Source organism: Rhynchophorus ferrugineus, unplaced genomic scaffold, assembly GCF_030347505.1.
Source record: "Rhynchophorus ferrugineus isolate W39M unplaced genomic scaffold, kcgeb_rfMv2 rfM1, whole genome shotgun sequence".
NCBI classification, from domain to species: Eukaryota; Metazoa; Arthropoda; class Insecta; order Coleoptera; family Curculionidae; genus Rhynchophorus; species Rhynchophorus ferrugineus.
In genome coordinates, this window is record NW_027472580.1 from 24,864,450 (window position 1) to 24,882,139 (window position 17,690).

At 32.2% G+C, this 17,690-nt stretch overlaps 1 protein-coding gene across 1 annotated transcript in view; it reads left to right on the plus strand.

The window, feature by feature from the left end:
- Nucleotides 1–11,770, plus strand: part of Cht7 (Chitinase 7) — an 89,984-nt gene extending 78,214 nt beyond the window's left edge. The window contains exons 6-15 of the mRNA XM_076403640.1: nt 606–911; nt 2,141–2,268; nt 5,742–5,980; nt 6,042–6,253; nt 6,349–6,566; nt 6,627–6,783; nt 8,212–8,498; nt 8,561–8,869; nt 9,528–9,729; nt 10,999–11,770. Of these exons, the coding sequence (XP_076259755.1) occupies nt 606–911; nt 2,141–2,268; nt 5,742–5,980; nt 6,042–6,253; nt 6,349–6,566; nt 6,627–6,783; nt 8,212–8,498; nt 8,561–8,869; nt 9,528–9,729; nt 10,999–11,213 (2,273 nt within the window). The 3' untranslated portion in view covers nt 11,214–11,770. The remainder of the gene's footprint in view (nt 1–605; nt 912–2,140; nt 2,269–5,741; nt 5,981–6,041; nt 6,254–6,348; nt 6,567–6,626; nt 6,784–8,211; nt 8,499–8,560; nt 8,870–9,527; nt 9,730–10,998) is intronic.
- Nucleotides 11,771–17,690: the final 5,920 nt, after the last annotated feature.

Consider the following 17,690-nt stretch of genomic DNA (forward strand, 5'->3'; position numbering starts at 1 on the left):
TATAATGATCCCAAAACCTAGGAAGTCACCAAACGAAATAAAAGTCTATAGACCTATATCACTCCTGTCATAGGGGGAATAGGGAAAGACTCCATTCTCATGAGAATATTGCAGTATTGCCACTGTTGGATAGCACCAGAGCAGGACACAGACTCAAAAGAATCAAACCATCTGATTTTGTGTAGTGTTGTGTAGTGAGGTCCAGTTAATAAAAAATACAGTGGTGACATGTATAAACTGGGATAGGCCCGATGGGTCCTCCTACTTATATACCTAGATTTAAGTTACCATTAAGACAAAGTGTCGGTTAGTCGAAAACGACTAGTAACAAAGTAATAATTAAATCATTAAAATAAAAATATTTATATATTTCTAATTAATGAATTTATCATTATTAATCATTATTAGTGGGTTTATCCTCTGGTTTCTACATAGTTTACATAATTATTCTCCAAAAAATATTAGCACGTCTTGGGAGACTGATGAATATTGTGATTAACTTCTAAACGCGTTAGCATTTTTGGAAATTATTAATTAATAACTCTTTTGGTTGGATCAATCAATTAAATAAATCCAAATAACTCATTACTCCTTATTTCTTACAGAACTCCGTGAAGCCTTTGAAGCCGAGGCCCAGGAAGTGAAAAAACCACGTTTGTTGCTCTCAGCTGCTGTTCCAGTAGGTCCCGACAACATTAAGGGCGGCTATGACGTACCAGCCGTAGCCTCATATCTCGATTTTATTAATTTGATGGCATACGATTTTCACGGTAAATGGGAGAAAGAGACCGGTCACAATGCTCCGTTGCACTCGCCCAGCTCTGACAGTCAATACCAGAAACAACTCAATGTCGAGCATGCAGCCAACTTGTGGGTCAAACTGGGAGCACCAAAAGAAAAAATGATCATTGGTAAGCGATATGTATATATATATATGGTAACAGGTTAATTGAAAAGTCTTCGGCCTAAACACAGTAAAACACATTTTTGGCAATATTAGTTCTTTTTATTCAACATAATTCCCTTCAAGGAATACACTGATTATAGCGACCCTCCAGTTTTTCGAAACAATTTTTGTAGTACGATTTGTCCTTTGCTTCCAAATAGGCCTCTGTTCCTCTTGATTCGACGAAAATGTCTTCCCAGCGAGTATTCTTTTGAGATCTGAGAACAGGAAAAAGTCGCTGGGGACCAGATCTGGTGAATATGGTGGCTGAGGAAGCAATTCGAAGCCCAATTCATGAATTTTTGCAATCGTTTTTATTGACTTGTGACACAGTGCATTGTCTTGTTGAAGTAGCACTTTCTTTATCCATGCTTATCCCAAAATTTTTTTTTATTCCATGCTTATCCCAAAATACAGAGGCCATAACCTTGCCAGCTGACTGTTGCGTTTTCCTGTTTGACTGTCGATAGGACTTCGGAGTGAAATGATGGAGCCACGTTTCATCCATTATCACATATCGACGCAAAAACTCGGGTTTATTGTGCTTGATCAGCTTCAAGCACTCTTCCGAATCATCAACTCGTCGTTGTTATTGTCAAAAGTGAGCTCGCGCGGCACCCACTTTACACGGAGCCTTCTCATACCCAAATATTCGTGAATGATATGATGTACATGTTCAGTTGATATCTTCTTAGTCTGCTATTTCATTCAATTTCAAGTTACGGTCATTCAAAATCATTTTGTGGATTTTTTAAATGTTTTCGTCGGTAACAATCCCTTTTGGGCGTCCACTGCGTTCACCGTCTTCGGTGCTCGTTTCACAACGTTTAAACTTAACATACCAATCCTTGATAGTTGATTTTCCTGGGGCAGTGTCCGGAAACTCGGCATCAAACCAAGTTTTTGCTTCAACTGTATTTTTTCCCTTCAAATAGCAATATTTTATCAACACGCGAAATTCCTTTTTATCAAGTTTTTTCACAATAACAAAAGTTGCTTTACTCAAAATGCCATATTTCACAAACTAATGATCCGACAGCTGTCAAATTTATACACGCATCTTTTGAGGGTTAGGGCTAACTGAAAATCATATCGATTTAATTCTAGTAGCGCCATCTGTGTGTCAGGCCGGGGACTTTTCAATTGATCTGTTATTATTATAATGGTAATAGTAATTATTATTTTCTTACCTAGGAATGCCCACATACGGAAGATCATTCACATTGTCTAATACAGCAAAATATACCGTACACTCTCCATCAAATGCAGGGGGCAAAGAAGGAAAATATACAAAAGAATCTGGATTTTTAGCCTATTATGAAGTAAGTTTTGTGACAATATTTTTAGTTGCTACTGATGGTAGGTTCTTTAGTTTATTTTAAGCTACAAAATAAGTAAAATGCAACATGGAACAACTTTCTGAATTTACCTTCAGTAAACGCGATGTTTAATCTATTTTATTTACATTGTATAAATATATTTTTGTTGAATAAGAAGCGTTAACTTTCGTAGTTTTACTTGCTAAAAGATATCATCTGATGAATAATTAAAATACATATATTTTCAAAGCAATTAAATACACTGCTTAAGTATAAATACAGATTTAAGTAGTGACAACACGTATTTGTTCTGCCCTTGTAATTCATTATAACAAGCGATATTACAGTCTGAAATCTGTAATAATATCGTTGATAGATTTAGCAATATTACTTGTTGTTTCTTTATTCGATACATGATTAATGGATTTTATTTCCTAGGTTGTTCAATATGTTTTATCCTTTATTGAGAGAAACACAATATACGGCTTAATGTTTTGAAATATGTTACAAATACTATTTATTATTCAATATTATTTTCCTAAGCCTCAATATAGTTGTCCCAGTTCTTCTAGCTTATGGTTTATTTCATTAAATAAGTATCCGGAAGTGTGTTGAAATGCAACAAAGTGCGTTACCTCGCGTTTCCGTGTATTTTTTTAAAATGTATTTTCTGAGATATAAGAACAGTCTAGTATCACTAAGATTCTGTTCATAATTAAATGAGATGCTTATGTGTTCTATCTATCCTAATCATTTAGTTAGTTTCATTTTAAATCCTGCATAATTTCATTTCTTCATTTATAGTCTATTCAAGGTTTTTTGTATAAACGTCATCAAGATATTTAATGTATTGCCTCGTTTTAGAATCAGAGAATATTTTCCTTCTCATTTAATTCTAGTTAAAACGAAGCACAATGCTGCCTGATCAGTTCGAACACGTAAACGAATGAGCCCGTCAAAATTGTCCGGTTGTCAAACATATGCAAAATTCTTGAATGTAATAGTAGTAAAAGGTTATAAGTCTAACCTATAAACTATTGTGTCTGTATAATTAACTGTAATTTTTAGATGTAATATAATGTTAAAATAAATGATATTTGATAACATTTTGGTTCAATTATATTATTTTGATTAAATTCTAATCAATCTGTTATAGGTCAAAGCCAAACTGAACTAAAACTCAGAGTTGGTGCGGCAACCTTGCGGCCCTTTGACATCACAAATTTAGATGACATATACAAAATAACTGTGAATAGACTATATGTATTTATTTAGTCCTTACATTTTATCCATTTTTCTCACCTAAAATATATATTACAAAAACAATAAATACACAAGGCTGATTAAAAGCATAATAATTTACCTAATTTTTAACTGAAATTGTATTGTTCTGGGCTTATTTATGTCACTCTTCGATCTTGCCCTTGCGAGGCAACTCATCTTAGGTTTGTCTTCTATGGCTTTTGTTTACTTATTGCTTTCTACTTTGTCTTATGTCCCACGTGTCCAAATTAAAATTCCATGAAACTATTTTATACCTGTTAATATACTATGCAATATTCATTTTAACTCTTGATTCATAAGGTAACGTACCTATTACCTGCAATGTTCGGTAAGTGCTTTGTTAAGAAATGCATTTACTAATGAAACCTAAAATTAATCACAACTCAATAGTACTAAATTTTACAAAAAAATCTTAACAACCTTTACAATAACCTTTAATACAATGGCAGACAATGTTTCTAGAACCATATCAATTAATAACAGTCCTCAAGCAACAACAATTTTTCTTTTTTTTTTCTTTACCGGACATCAAATTAAATTAATTGTAAGCAAGAGAAGCAGATTCAGAGAGAGATTCTGCTTATTCTCGAATTTTGTTATTCTATGTTGGGATGAAATTTTCACATATGCCAGGTTTTCCAAGAAAGCAGGCACATTCATTTATTTTCTCCGTAAAAAATGTACAATATAACTTTACGTGACCACACTATTCATAATCTTTTTTTACACAAACTTGTCATAACTCTTTAATAATTGCAGCAATACGGGAATAGCCGAAAATAAAGAAAAACACTGATTAAAATTAAATAACCGCGTTTAATAACGTTTAATCATTCACTTTCGGTTTTAATATCGTTTCAAATTTAAAATGTAAAAAGAAAAATTCACTTAATTTTATATTCTTTATTTTGTTTTATTAACTTAAAAAATCCTTTACCTCCGTCGAGATTTGAACCTAATACTGCTATATGTTGGGTCTCTTTATATACTTAGAATCACCGATCTGACGGCTATTCCAGGTGGCTTGATCTCTGCATTTTGAATTTTATTAAAATTTATTTATTTATATGGCATTTTACACAAAAATATTAAGACTTAAAATTTTTCTCCGATAAAAGCTTTAATAGGTTAATATTCATTATAAATACTATGCAATGGAGGTATTTCAATTTGAAACTTTTTGTAAATTACTATATTATATTTCGCTGTTAATTAATAATTATTGAACAAATCACCATAGAGGGCTTTATTTAGAGAGCTTTATTATAGAGAGCTTTTATTTTACTATCAAACCTGTAACTTCTCGATCAGTTTATAGTACTAGCTGCATTCCGTATTTTAGGCGATTTTTGGCACTACGTAATACAGTAAATGAATTAATTATCACTTATTTTGTTTTCTGGCCAATTGGATTAGATCTGAGAAAACATTACTATACTAAACAAGAATATGCATGGTAATCCGATGGAAGAAGGAGATATTTCGTATACTTGTTTCACTAATTTATATCACTTTTACAAATGTTGTGACAATAGGCGCCAGTTTCAAAACGTTTGAAAATGAAAATTGAATTTAGTACGAATGCCCTTTTTATTCTGTCTAGAATATTCCACGTCATAAAGTCTTGCTGTACATAGCAGGATCAGCAACCTTTAGTGTATTACGAGATACTAAAATAATCAAAAACCTCATTTGACCCCTGAACTACACGTATTTATTATTCTACTATATACTCACAAGTTAGTTTAATATCTACCTAAACCTATTTATCTATTTACAATAATATTTTAATTACTATCAACTGATTACGTTGAAGTCGATGCCGAACTAAAACAGATATTAATTTAGATTTGTTGGTAATTTAATTTTTTGTATTGTTTGGGCTAGTAAGGTTTTTAATTATTTTTTTTTAGTGATTACAACGATTATTATATATATACTTTATTTTTAAATATTTTTTTTGTGTTAAAATTTAAAGTTAGGTTATATAGTGAGTTCGTTATTTATTTTTTGAATTCGGTTCAATTATTTTGTTAAAATTATTTTGTTTTTCTTTTTTGCCAAGTAAATGCCGTTTAAGCTGAAAAAATTCATATGAATATATCTTTCAGTTATATATATAATACTCTAATTATATATTACTGTTATGGTTTGTCTTCATATATATATTTATAATAACATATTTTTCTTAGATTTGTGAAATGCTCAGAAACGGTGCCGTTTACCACTGGGATGACCAAATGAAAGTACCATATTTAGTAGATGGAGATCAGTGGGTTGGTTTTGATGATGAAAAATCCATCAGATACAAAATGAAATGGCTGAAGGAGAGCGGTTTTGGAGGTGCTATGGTATGGACAATCGATATGGACGATTTTACTGGTACAATCTGCGGAGGAGATGTGAAATATCCTCTCATCGGTGCCATGAGGTTTGATGTCGAAACCAGCATAATTACCACACATTATCTGATTTATTTTTTCGTGATATAGGGAAGAATTGAGAGGAATATCGAGAGGAAAAGATGCCAAGGACGTCGACTGGGCTGTCGTGGCTGGACCAACCGAGGATGAAGATGATGACGAAGAAGAAGAAGAAGTGGTAGAGAAACCCAAACCTGTTAAGATTTCCGTATCTGAAGTATTGAAACGAGCTAGAAAACCAGCATCTAAGAAGAGTCACAAGAGAGTTATCAACAAAAAAGGTATTCTAATTTTGTGTGATTTGTTAAATTAGCTACTGTTATCGATACTCTGAAAATTTATATGAAATGTGTAAAATTGTTTTTCATGTATTTAGTCCGTAAACCACAAGTATTTTGTTACGTAACCAGCTGGTCACAAAAACGACCAGGTGCAGGCAAATTCACCCCTGAAGATATTAACGCAGCACTTTGTACCCATATCATATATGCTTTTGCTACTTTGGAGGACCACAAACTAACAGAAGGCAACGAGAAGGACCCAGAGATGTACGATCGCATTATAGCCCTCAGAGAAAAGAATCCCGATCTGAAGGTATCTTAAGACCTTCCCTGGGTCTATATTAAGAAGATTTAATGTGTCTCTTCTTCCTAGGTACTTCTTGCTATTGGAGGCTGGGCATTCGGCTCTACTCCTTTTAAAGAACTGACAGGAAATGTCTTCAGGATGAATCAGTTTGTATATGACGCTATTGATTTCCTACGTGAATACAAATTCAATGGATTAGATGTTGATTGGGAATACCCTAGAGGTATGAATTCTATGAAATTATATGTATTATTTATTTAACAATTTAACCATCATGTCTAGTTCGACTGAGGATCACTCATATGTTTAGATATTTAGACATTTTATTTCAATTATTAGTTGAAATTTAAGTGCATAATGCATATTCACATAATTTATTATATCTTACATATATTGTCATCAGTCTTCTTAAGACTATATTGTTATGCTTTCTTCTTTGAGTGGTTTTTCATACACTGATCTATTTTTACTATGACTATACATTACAGCAACTTACCAAACTCCAATCACAGCCAGTAACAATAAGTAGTAGTTACGTTAACGGTTTCACCATTAGACGCTTGAGAGTGTTCTGATTTTTTTACTCCTTCTTTTTTAAGAATTTGTTGAAACAAATTGGTACAATAAATATTATATTTTCCATCATTTATTACAACAATACGTCGATCAATTTCTTCAATCTGCAATACTTGATGGCCGTAAATAATCCGCTTCTGTATCGATGTGTATAACCCTTCTGTGTCAACCCATGAATTGAGCCACAGAAACATGTCATATTCCTCTTAGACCATTTTAATCACATGTGAATGCCTGGAAATAGCTAATTCATCAACTACTAAGCTGTCGTTTGCAAGTTTAAGCTAGGTTTTCGTCCAACAAGCATAATTAATATCAAAATAATCACTTTAAATCGTTGAATCGAAAATAGAAAAATATGAGGGATTAGTCTCATAAAATCAAATGTAATAAATTCTGTGATTAATATCTATACACTGTATAACTCAACAATGCCAAATGGAAAACGGTTATTCTATGTTCCAACAGATATCGCTTATCAAAATGAATACAAATATCTAACAAAATTGCTCGTCATTTCACCAGTTATGTATGTCACACAATTTTTCTTTATTCTTGCTGTTTTGACCAATATATTTAGCAAAAATTACACAGTCAGCATTCAGGTAAAATTAAATATTTTCGAATATATTGTTCGAATTCATGCTACTGTTCTCGGAGTTTCTGGTTCTGGGAAAATTATAATTTTCTTTTTGCCGTATCACCTTAAACATTATTGTACAGGTATTTGTACAATTTTCTACATAAATACAAATACCTGTATAAGTATTCATAAGGTTAAAATATCCCTTCAACTATTCACATGCGCTTATTGGAACAAAGTCAAAATCCATGGTAGATCTCAATCTTTAGTTATATATTTTTGGTACAAATATTCCTCATCCCCTTTGTTATGCTATATTTTATATCTTGCATCCTATTGTTTTTTTGTTTAAAAAATGTTAATGATATTTTTATTATATGTTTAGCGGGAAGAATATCAGCTTTGATATATTATTGGGACTATTATTAAGTTAACTTGTTGATTTGTTGTCTCTAATACACTTACTTATAAATATTATTTATTTTTAATTAGGTGCCGATGATAGAGTTGCTTATGTTTCACTCCTGAAGGAATTAAGAGTTGCTTTTGAGGGAGAAGCTAAAACTAGCGGTCAACCCCGACTGTTACTCACTGCCGCTGTACCGGCATCATTCGAAGCTATCGCCGCTGGATATGATGTTCCTGAAATATCAAAATATCTCGACTTTATTAACGTGATGACCTACGATTTCCATGGCCAATGGGAAAGAACTGTCGGTCATAACAGTCCTCTATTCCCTCTTGAAAGTGCGACCAGCTACCAGAAAAAGCTCACAGTGGTAAGATCCAAATGATTCTGTACAGAAAGAATATCAGCTATGTTGACTTAATTATAATCCAGGATTACTCAGCACGAGAATGGGTTAAACAAGGTGCTCCAAGAGAGAAACTGATGATCGGTATGCCAACCTATGGACGCAGCTTCGAACTGGTTAATGTCACTCAATTTGATATCGGTGCTCCTGCTACTGGCGGCGGCAAACCTGGAAAATATACCACCGAGGCCGGTTTCATGAGTTTCTATGAAATTTGCGATTTCCTTCATGAAGATAACGTAACGCTGGTATGGGACAATGAACAGCAAGTTCCATTTGCTTACAGAGACAATCAGTGGGTTGGATTTGATGATGAGAGAAGTCTCAAAACAAAGGTAATGTATTCTTTTGAACGTGGTTTAAACAATGTTAAATTTTTAAAATGTTTAAATATCAAATGTTTTGGATTGTAGTTTTATTTAAAAAATAATTATTCAAAATTAATTATTTGCCATTTTTATAGGTTTTTACAATACATCTAACAGGCTTTTGTATATTAACAAATGTTTGAAGCACTTTTTCTACACAAATATCAACTACTTTAACTATTAAATCATGTTCACTTGGTTTGAACCCAGGACTATATGAAGAACGACTTACACCTGAGCCTGTAAATTATTTATGAGAAATCACAATAGTTTTAGTCTTTAATAATAAAATGTTGATGTTTATATAATATATTGGTTACATAATTTCCCAATTTTGAACTGCAATAAAAGTGCAATTATATATCCGCTCTAATTTTCGAGGGACTATAATGATTAGCCAAAATAGCCGTCGTAAGATTGTCAAGAATCACTCTGCAACTATGTAACTCTTAAGGAGGAAAAATATAATTTAGAATAATCATTCAAATAATGACGAATGTTCAGAACTGAAAACTTCAATCTACCTATACTAACTGTTGATCTGTAACAACTTAACAGCCAATGATAAATAAGAATCCCTTACAGATATTACTTGAAACAAAATTATATAATATTTTATTCGTAGATGGCCTGGTTAAGAGAAGAAGGTTTTGGAGGTATCATGATCTGGTCTGTAGATATGGATGACTTCAGAGGATCTTGCGGCAGTGGAAAATACCCGTTAATTCATGCTATGAGACAAGAACTGGAAGGATACAAAGTTAAGTTGGAGTTTGAGGGTCCTTATGAAACAAATGTGGGTTCTGGACAGTATACCACCAAAGATCGTAAGTATTTTTTAAAATTTTTTTTTATTTACAAGGGGCAGTATTAAATATATTTTAATCAATTCAAGAGTAAGGTATTTTTAGTAAACTTTTAGTGAACAAAAGAATAATAAATTAAAAAATACAAAACAATATCAATTTCACGTTCTTGTCAATATGTCATTCTTATCGGGTCACTATTTATATTTCGGGAATTGGCAACACTGTTGTTATGTGAGTCCATCTGACGGTTCCATCGTAAAATTTTACATTTTTGACGATATACGTACTCAGGACATTCTGTCGCATGGACGCTATTTGTTTATTTTATATTTAGATGAAAGTTTCGTCTTGGAAAAAAATGGAACTGAATTGTGAACATGTATCATATGTGCGATTTTACATGAGCGCTTAGCTATGCAAATGTTCGCGTTGTATCCCATACAATCTGACAATCGCTCAAAAAAGGCTCGTGTCGATTAGTGCAAAGAAATGCTTAAGAAATTCAATCGCGGTGTTTCGAAAGACGTTTATAAAATCGTGATAGGTGACAAATCATGGATATATTCGTTGAGCCCGAACGTAAGCAGCAGTCGACTGTATGGGTGTTCCAAGATGAACCAAATCCAACAAAATTCAATCAGTCAATTCTGATTGGTACACAACTATTTGTTTGCCAGAAGTCTTCGGTGGAATAAGGAAAAAGAAACAAGAGATGCCGAATTGTTCTTCATCATGACAATGCGAGCTCTGAAACAAGATACTATTTGAGCACGCAAAACATAGAATTGATCGGTCATCCGCCGTACAGCTCTGATTTGGCACTCAATTACATCATTTTCTTCCCATCTGTGAAGAATAAACTGCGTGATGAACGATTTTCATCGCCCGAAGAATGTATTGACGCGTTCAAAAATCATGTTTTGAAGATACCTCATTCGGAATGGAATAACGGCTTTGAAAATTGGTTTAAGCGTATGCAAAATTATATCGATCATCGTGGCGAGTACTTTGAAAAACAATAAATATATATTCGCCGCTTAATTATTTGGGTTTTTTCGTATTCCCGAAATATAAATAGTGACCTTCGTACTCTGTTGATATGTTATTGATATTTATACCACACCTTGCATTGAGAGATATGTTATGTACAGAAATAAATCTATTTCCAGTTAACGATTTTTTTATCGATATTGTTTTATAAAATATTTCCTAAACTTATAAAGATAAAAATAAATAAAATCAAACATATTTGTAACAAATATTTATTATAAAACCTTTTAATTTTAGCAAATGAAATTACATGTGATGAGGAGGATGGCCATATAAGTTACCATCCAGATAAAGCTGACTGTAAAATGTACTACATGTGCGAAGGAGAAAGAAAACATCACATGCCTTGTCCAACCAATCTCGTATTCAATCCAAACCAGAACGTGTGCGATTGGCCCGAAAACGTCGAGAGCTGTCAGCAGTACACTCAAGCACCACCACCAAGTCGATAAACCAAACATTTTCGATTTCATAACCATTAAAAAAAAGGTTTGAAAAAAACACAGTCCTTTTTTGGCATATGTTATTTATTGTACATAGAAAATTTATTCTGGAAAAATACAGTAGACGCGTTTTTTTTGTGAAATTTTCCAAAAAAATTGTTTTGGCGGCATCCGCTAGATAACGGTGATCAATTTGTCCCTAAACGTCGGCCTTCTCTGTCTTCCTCCCTCAACCTTTTTCTGTCTCTCTTATACCTTAAATTTCGATTGTTGTTTTTAAGGAAAATCGTTTCACTGCCATATGTATTTGTCATTTCGATGTTTCTCGATCTTAAACTAAAGAAAAACGTTTTCTCTTCTAATAAACCTGTACTAGTAACTAGGCTTAGTGTAAATGTGGTATAGATTTATATATAAAATGATAATATTTATGTAAAATTTATTTATAGATTGTAAGATGAAACATTTTGTATTTTTAATATACGATTTTTGTATATTTACTATTTTACGACAGAATGTAGATTGTAAATATTTAAATTCGACAATAAACGAAATACTCTAATGTTCTAATATGTTTTATTACATATTCTTATAATAAAAATATACTAACATCGTAAAATGTTTATTTTTTCTCCCTCTCGAGTAATGTGATAGTACTTATACTAATAGTGTATATAGATAAAAATTCACTTAATCGAATGAAGCTAGACCAATTCCGTAATTATTTTTTAACCGATTTCAAACAAGCGGGAAGCTGACTAAACCTATTTGTCGATATATATGGTTATATCTGGACCGGGCTTAAAGTTTAACGTGGGCTCCGAACCATGATCCTCAGCGTTAAGCCTACCGACTGGCGAGAGACCAACTTTAGAAATCATCCCAGAAGACATCCGGTCTTACCCAGCCTAGTTACTGGCGTGATTGGGATCATTTTTCTTGTCGGATTTTACACTCTTGCCTAGAACATTTACAAATTTTAAACAATCAGAAAGATCGTCCCATCGTCTTTACCACTGCACCACCAAGCTGCCATGTACACAAAATTAACGAATTAGTTTCGAACAAAACAAATCTATTTTGTTCCTTGGGACCGACTTCAAAGTAATCAGTTGGTAGTAGTTATTTTTTACTTTTTAGTGGGTTACTTATTTATTTTTTTGAAGTCGGTTCCATTTTGTGCTAAAAAATATTTTATTTAATATTCATTCCATATGTACACGGAAGGTTCTCATAAGGAGAAAAACATTTTGAAAGAATGACGTAAAGGAAAGTAAACACATCTATCGTAAATTTTAGACATTCTCTTTCAACCTCTCTATTCTAACAATGACTATCTGAGATCTGATAAGTCAATCGAAAAATCTATTTTATGAGGCTTGAATGAGCGATGAATTGAGCGATGAATCGATCGCAGGAAACCTAAAACTGATTTTGGATTCAATAACTTACTGTTTTGTTTCATTAAATAAAACATAAATACCGAGTCATAATGTAAATAAATTTAATTAATTTTAGTGCATTTGTCAACTTGAGACTTTCTCTTTCTACCAAGTGTAGTTTGAATTTAACAGCTTTTAAGTAGATTTCAAATGGCCGCTGTACCTTATATGCCTACTTTTTGTCAGTTTATTGAATCAATATCCTAATCGATTTTAAAACCACACCTCACAATTGCAAAATTAAATATAAATGTAAATTAATTACATTTTAGAATTCAAATTTAAATTTCGCAGAATTAATTGCGGATAAATCAAAGTGGATTTCGTCCATTTGGTACGTGTAAACCTCACCAATAAAATATTCCTTTTGATGAATCTAATATTTAAAAATTATAGTGTGTGTGTCTATTTCCCTTAGACGTTACTAAAATAGTTTCTAATTTGGTAGTTATTATGTCGGTCGTAAGACAACAAACCTTTTAGGAAAAGGTCGATTTCTGGTGGTACGAAAATCCATTGGAAAGTGTTAAATTTAAGGTTGAGAAGGAAAGAATAACCTGTATTGAAAGAATTCTGAATTATATTCCAAGAAACTGTTATATCCAGTCTGGTCGTGTTCAGATCTTTTTTCCAGTATCGAAATTTCAGCTTCACAATACATAATATTTATTAGATCGGTATAGCTGTCCCTATTCTGGCAACGGAATTTTTGCTGCTGTTGATTATTTTAGTGTATTAGGGAGGACTATTATAAAGCATGGACACTCATAGTCTAAATTTGGTCGGATGATCATTTTGAAGTGAATTTTGCTCTGGGATACGACTAATGAGTGATACAATTCATTTTGTTTAAGCATCTCTAATATGTTACCCTGGGAAAATTTCTTCTACTGTTAAAATGTGCTGTGGTTGACTTTCCTCGTAAGAATGTTAGGCCTTGTCGATTGGTCTATTTTGCCAGCGTTTTACCTATTACTTATTATTTTAGTATCATATATATTAACATTATTTATATATTATCTTTTTTACTTATCTTAGATCTGTGAGAAGTATTAGAGGGATTAATCTCTATATTGGTTTGGTTCTGTAACTCTTTGTTCTGTAATTTAAAATCAGAGTTTTTCTTATAAATTCTCAGTTTTATAACAAATATTATGTAGTAAAGTAAATAACTTTATAGGCCTAATTCCTTCTCAATTTACAGGGGTGATTACGAAATCACCTGAGTTGTTTACAATGGCTTGAACATTCTCTCATGATTTTTTACGATATTTGACGTGGATTTTTGCAAAAGTGCATCGATCAACTTATTTCGACATTTGGCGACCAGATCCCTTTGTTGGCCACTGTGACACTGTAAAAGGTTAGTCTAACAAATTTTATTCTGGCTGCAAATCTTTCAAGGCTAAAAGTCGTGAAAATTATATAAAATCAATTGTTATACCAAAAAACGTTGATGCTATGGGCGAAATTATATGATATGATCATCATTTGCTTTATCGTACGATTGAATCATCTTTGAGCATTAATATGACATATATCAATCTTAAGATACTATTATATTGTATGGATATTGACCTCTGAGAAAGAATTATTCATGATAAATCACATCAGTTCATGTCAAGTCATGCAAATAAATGGGCAAGAAATACAATCGTGGTGCATCAAAAACTGTGTATAACATCTGCACAGATAATGAATTTGATGTCTATACGTGCAACCTACAAACAAAACAACAATACACAGCAGAGGGATCGCTCTTCGTGAAAACAATGTAAGCTCCCACACATCAGCTTAAACAACTAGCTATTTAACAGACCAAAAGTTCGAAATGATGGGAAACTTCCGTAAAGTTCTGATTTGACACTTAATCAGATTTTTTTATTCCCGTATATTACGTATCACATGATCATTGTTTCCGCATTCAATGCAATTTTAATTCAACGACCATAGTTTGAACATAACTTAATCAGAGTTGAAAAAGTGTTACGAAGAATGGTTCCAAGGCATGCAAGAGTGTATTGAACAGAAACAATGAAAGCATATTCGTTAATAAATTATTATATATATTATTAAGCTCAAAATATAAATCGGGCCGCTTCTCCAGGTGATAACCATGACTTCTTGAGCTTAAGGTTTTCTAAATAAATCCACTTTTCCTTATCTATCACTATTCGATGCAGAAATGACTTCCGATCATACCGTTGAAGTAGTATTTTATAGAAGAGTATTCGATTTTTCATTTGTCTGTTATTCAAGTGATGTGGTACCGATCTTCCCATCTTTTGGACGCTTCTCCTTTGCACGTAATCAGTTGCTAAACATATCTAGAGCCACATTGAATTATTTTACCAACTACTTTTGAGTTTGGGTTGGGTCTTCATCGAACTCTTGCAGTTTCATATCTTCAAGCCTTTCCAGTCTACTAGATTGTTCTTTGTCTTTTAAATCGAAAACACCACTTTTGAATTTTCCAAACAACGCCCAACATATTTTTAAGGTTAGATGTTTATAGTAAGTTTCTGCCAACAAGCAAGCACCTGGTTGTCATTATCAAAGATATATAAATCTATGACACTGTTACTTTCGCAAAATACAACATGTATAACGTTGTTGTCAGTAGAATAAAATGACATATGGTCTATTCAAAGTTTTTTTAGTAATGCGTAATTGATATTTGTGACGTCGCAACATTGCAATGTTGTGGCATTATATCTGAGTTTTAGTTCAGTTTGGCTTTGACATACAAGAAAATTCTAATCTAAATGAAATAATTGAACAAAAATGTTATCAAGTGTAATTTACTTAGTATATTATAGTATATATGAAAACGACAGTTAATTATACAGACACAATAATTTATAGTTAAGAGTTAAAACATCTTAACACTATTGCATCAAAGAATTTTGTATACGTCTGACAAACGGAGGGTGGCCGGTTGTCAAACGTACTCCAAATTATTCAAAATATTAGTTATTATTACTACAGATTAAAAACCGACAAACTTTATTTTAGCGCTTGGATTATTTTGATAAATTTTAAATCGCTCCGTAAATGCCGAAAACAAAAGATAGTCAGGGTCACAAATTAACTGCGACTTTAATAAAATACTTCGAAAAGGAACCAGGTAATGGAGGCCCCCTTTTGCTCATAATTTCCGTTATAAAAGTAATTATTGATAATATTAAATAATATAAGTCGCTACAATATTATTGAAAATGTTTATTAGCGGGTTGCTGCGGCGCTAAATATTAGTGTGGGTACCTGTGAATAACATCGCTTACAAAATGAATAATAATACGTTAGATTCACCCAAGAAAACCCGTCTACATATAAAGTGGGTGACGAATTTTAACCATCTTAATATTTGCTCTATTCGAGACCAAATATACGAAATGTATAAGAACAGTTAGTACACAAACTATTTTTTCGATATAAACATAATTTAATAAAATTATTTTATTGTTTGTCTGGCAAGTATACATAAAAGAGTTAGGGACATATACACATATAAAATACATCATTTTATACACTCTTATAAGAGCATATGGTTTAAATGGTGTAAAGATAACCATCGGAGAGGTTTAATGGAACTTTCAGACATTGCCTTGAAAATAATTAATTTTTTAAATGCATGAAATAAGAACAAGGAAGATATTTGAACTGTTGGAATTTGTGTATCTCAATGAAACTTGAATATTTCAAAGTGGTTCATTGTGGCAATCTTGGAAAGACAGTAACTAAAAAAGTGTAAAGATAAAAAGAATTGATGGAAAAAGGTAAAATTTACGATAGCATTCGGTTAGGTTTTGTCGGTTATTATATTTATTAATAACTAATTGCAAATATATTGGTGATCGAGAAGGATATGCCATCAAAAATTGTTTGCATATGTGGAAGGATACATTGTCAACCATAACACCTTCGGTTTGGATGAACTCGATAAGACAAACAGAGGAAGTAATTGATAAATGGTGGAATCGTGAACATGTTTTAGACAGATTAGACATAACAGTTTAGTGAATTGGACAGTGGGGGAACTCAGGGTATGCACATAATTAATTAAATATAACTGTAGAAAATGGTATTGCAGGGCGTGAAAGATTTCTCTGCACATATATGTTTGTAATTGTTCAAAATTAAATATCAGCACTAAGTTAGAACGTATGAGAAGAGAATGAATACTAACAGTTTTCTAGATATGGTAAATTCATTAGACAGAATTCAGTGATTAATTTTATGAAGAATGGTGTACATAGATAGTAGTAGAAGAAATAAAAGATAGTGTCATACAAAGATGACTTGACAAGTAAACACACCATTGAAGGGAACAAGAACTAAACATAAAAATGTCAATATGCTCTCGAATGAAAGTAAAATAAGTTTCTCGGATATACAATTGTTAATTAGCATAAAAACGCGCCTAGAAACTCTACATCATGGGTGGTGTGGAAGAGTTCAATGCAAACAAATCAAATCTAACTTATAAACAATTATACCTGTGTTATTAATTGTAGTTTTGTGCCCTTCGATAATATATGTATTAGATACACTATAATGTTAAAATAAATTATATTTGATAACATTTTTGTTCAATTATTTCATTTAGACTAGAATTTTCTAGTATGTCAAAGCCAAACTGAATTAAAACTTAAATTTGATGCGGCAACATTGCAATGTTTCGACGTCAAAACTATCCATGGCGCATTACTAAAAAAAACTTTGAATGGGCTATATATATTAAATCATAACCCAGCATAGTTAAGGCTCATTTATTAGAAACTCCGGTAATGACTTTCCGGTACACTTGGCAAAAAGTATTTAAAATGCTTGTCAGTGATTGCAAACATAATAAACACCATCGATAGATAATCCGTATAGTTTGAATAAAATTACTTACGATTATGACAAGTAATTGAGCGAGTACTTTCAAAGTTTGTAGCTATTAGCGAAATCAATTATGATAGAAAATACAGAAACAGTATATTGCAAAAAGAAAACAACTTTCTATATTAAATCTAATACGTTCTGCATCCTGTACCGC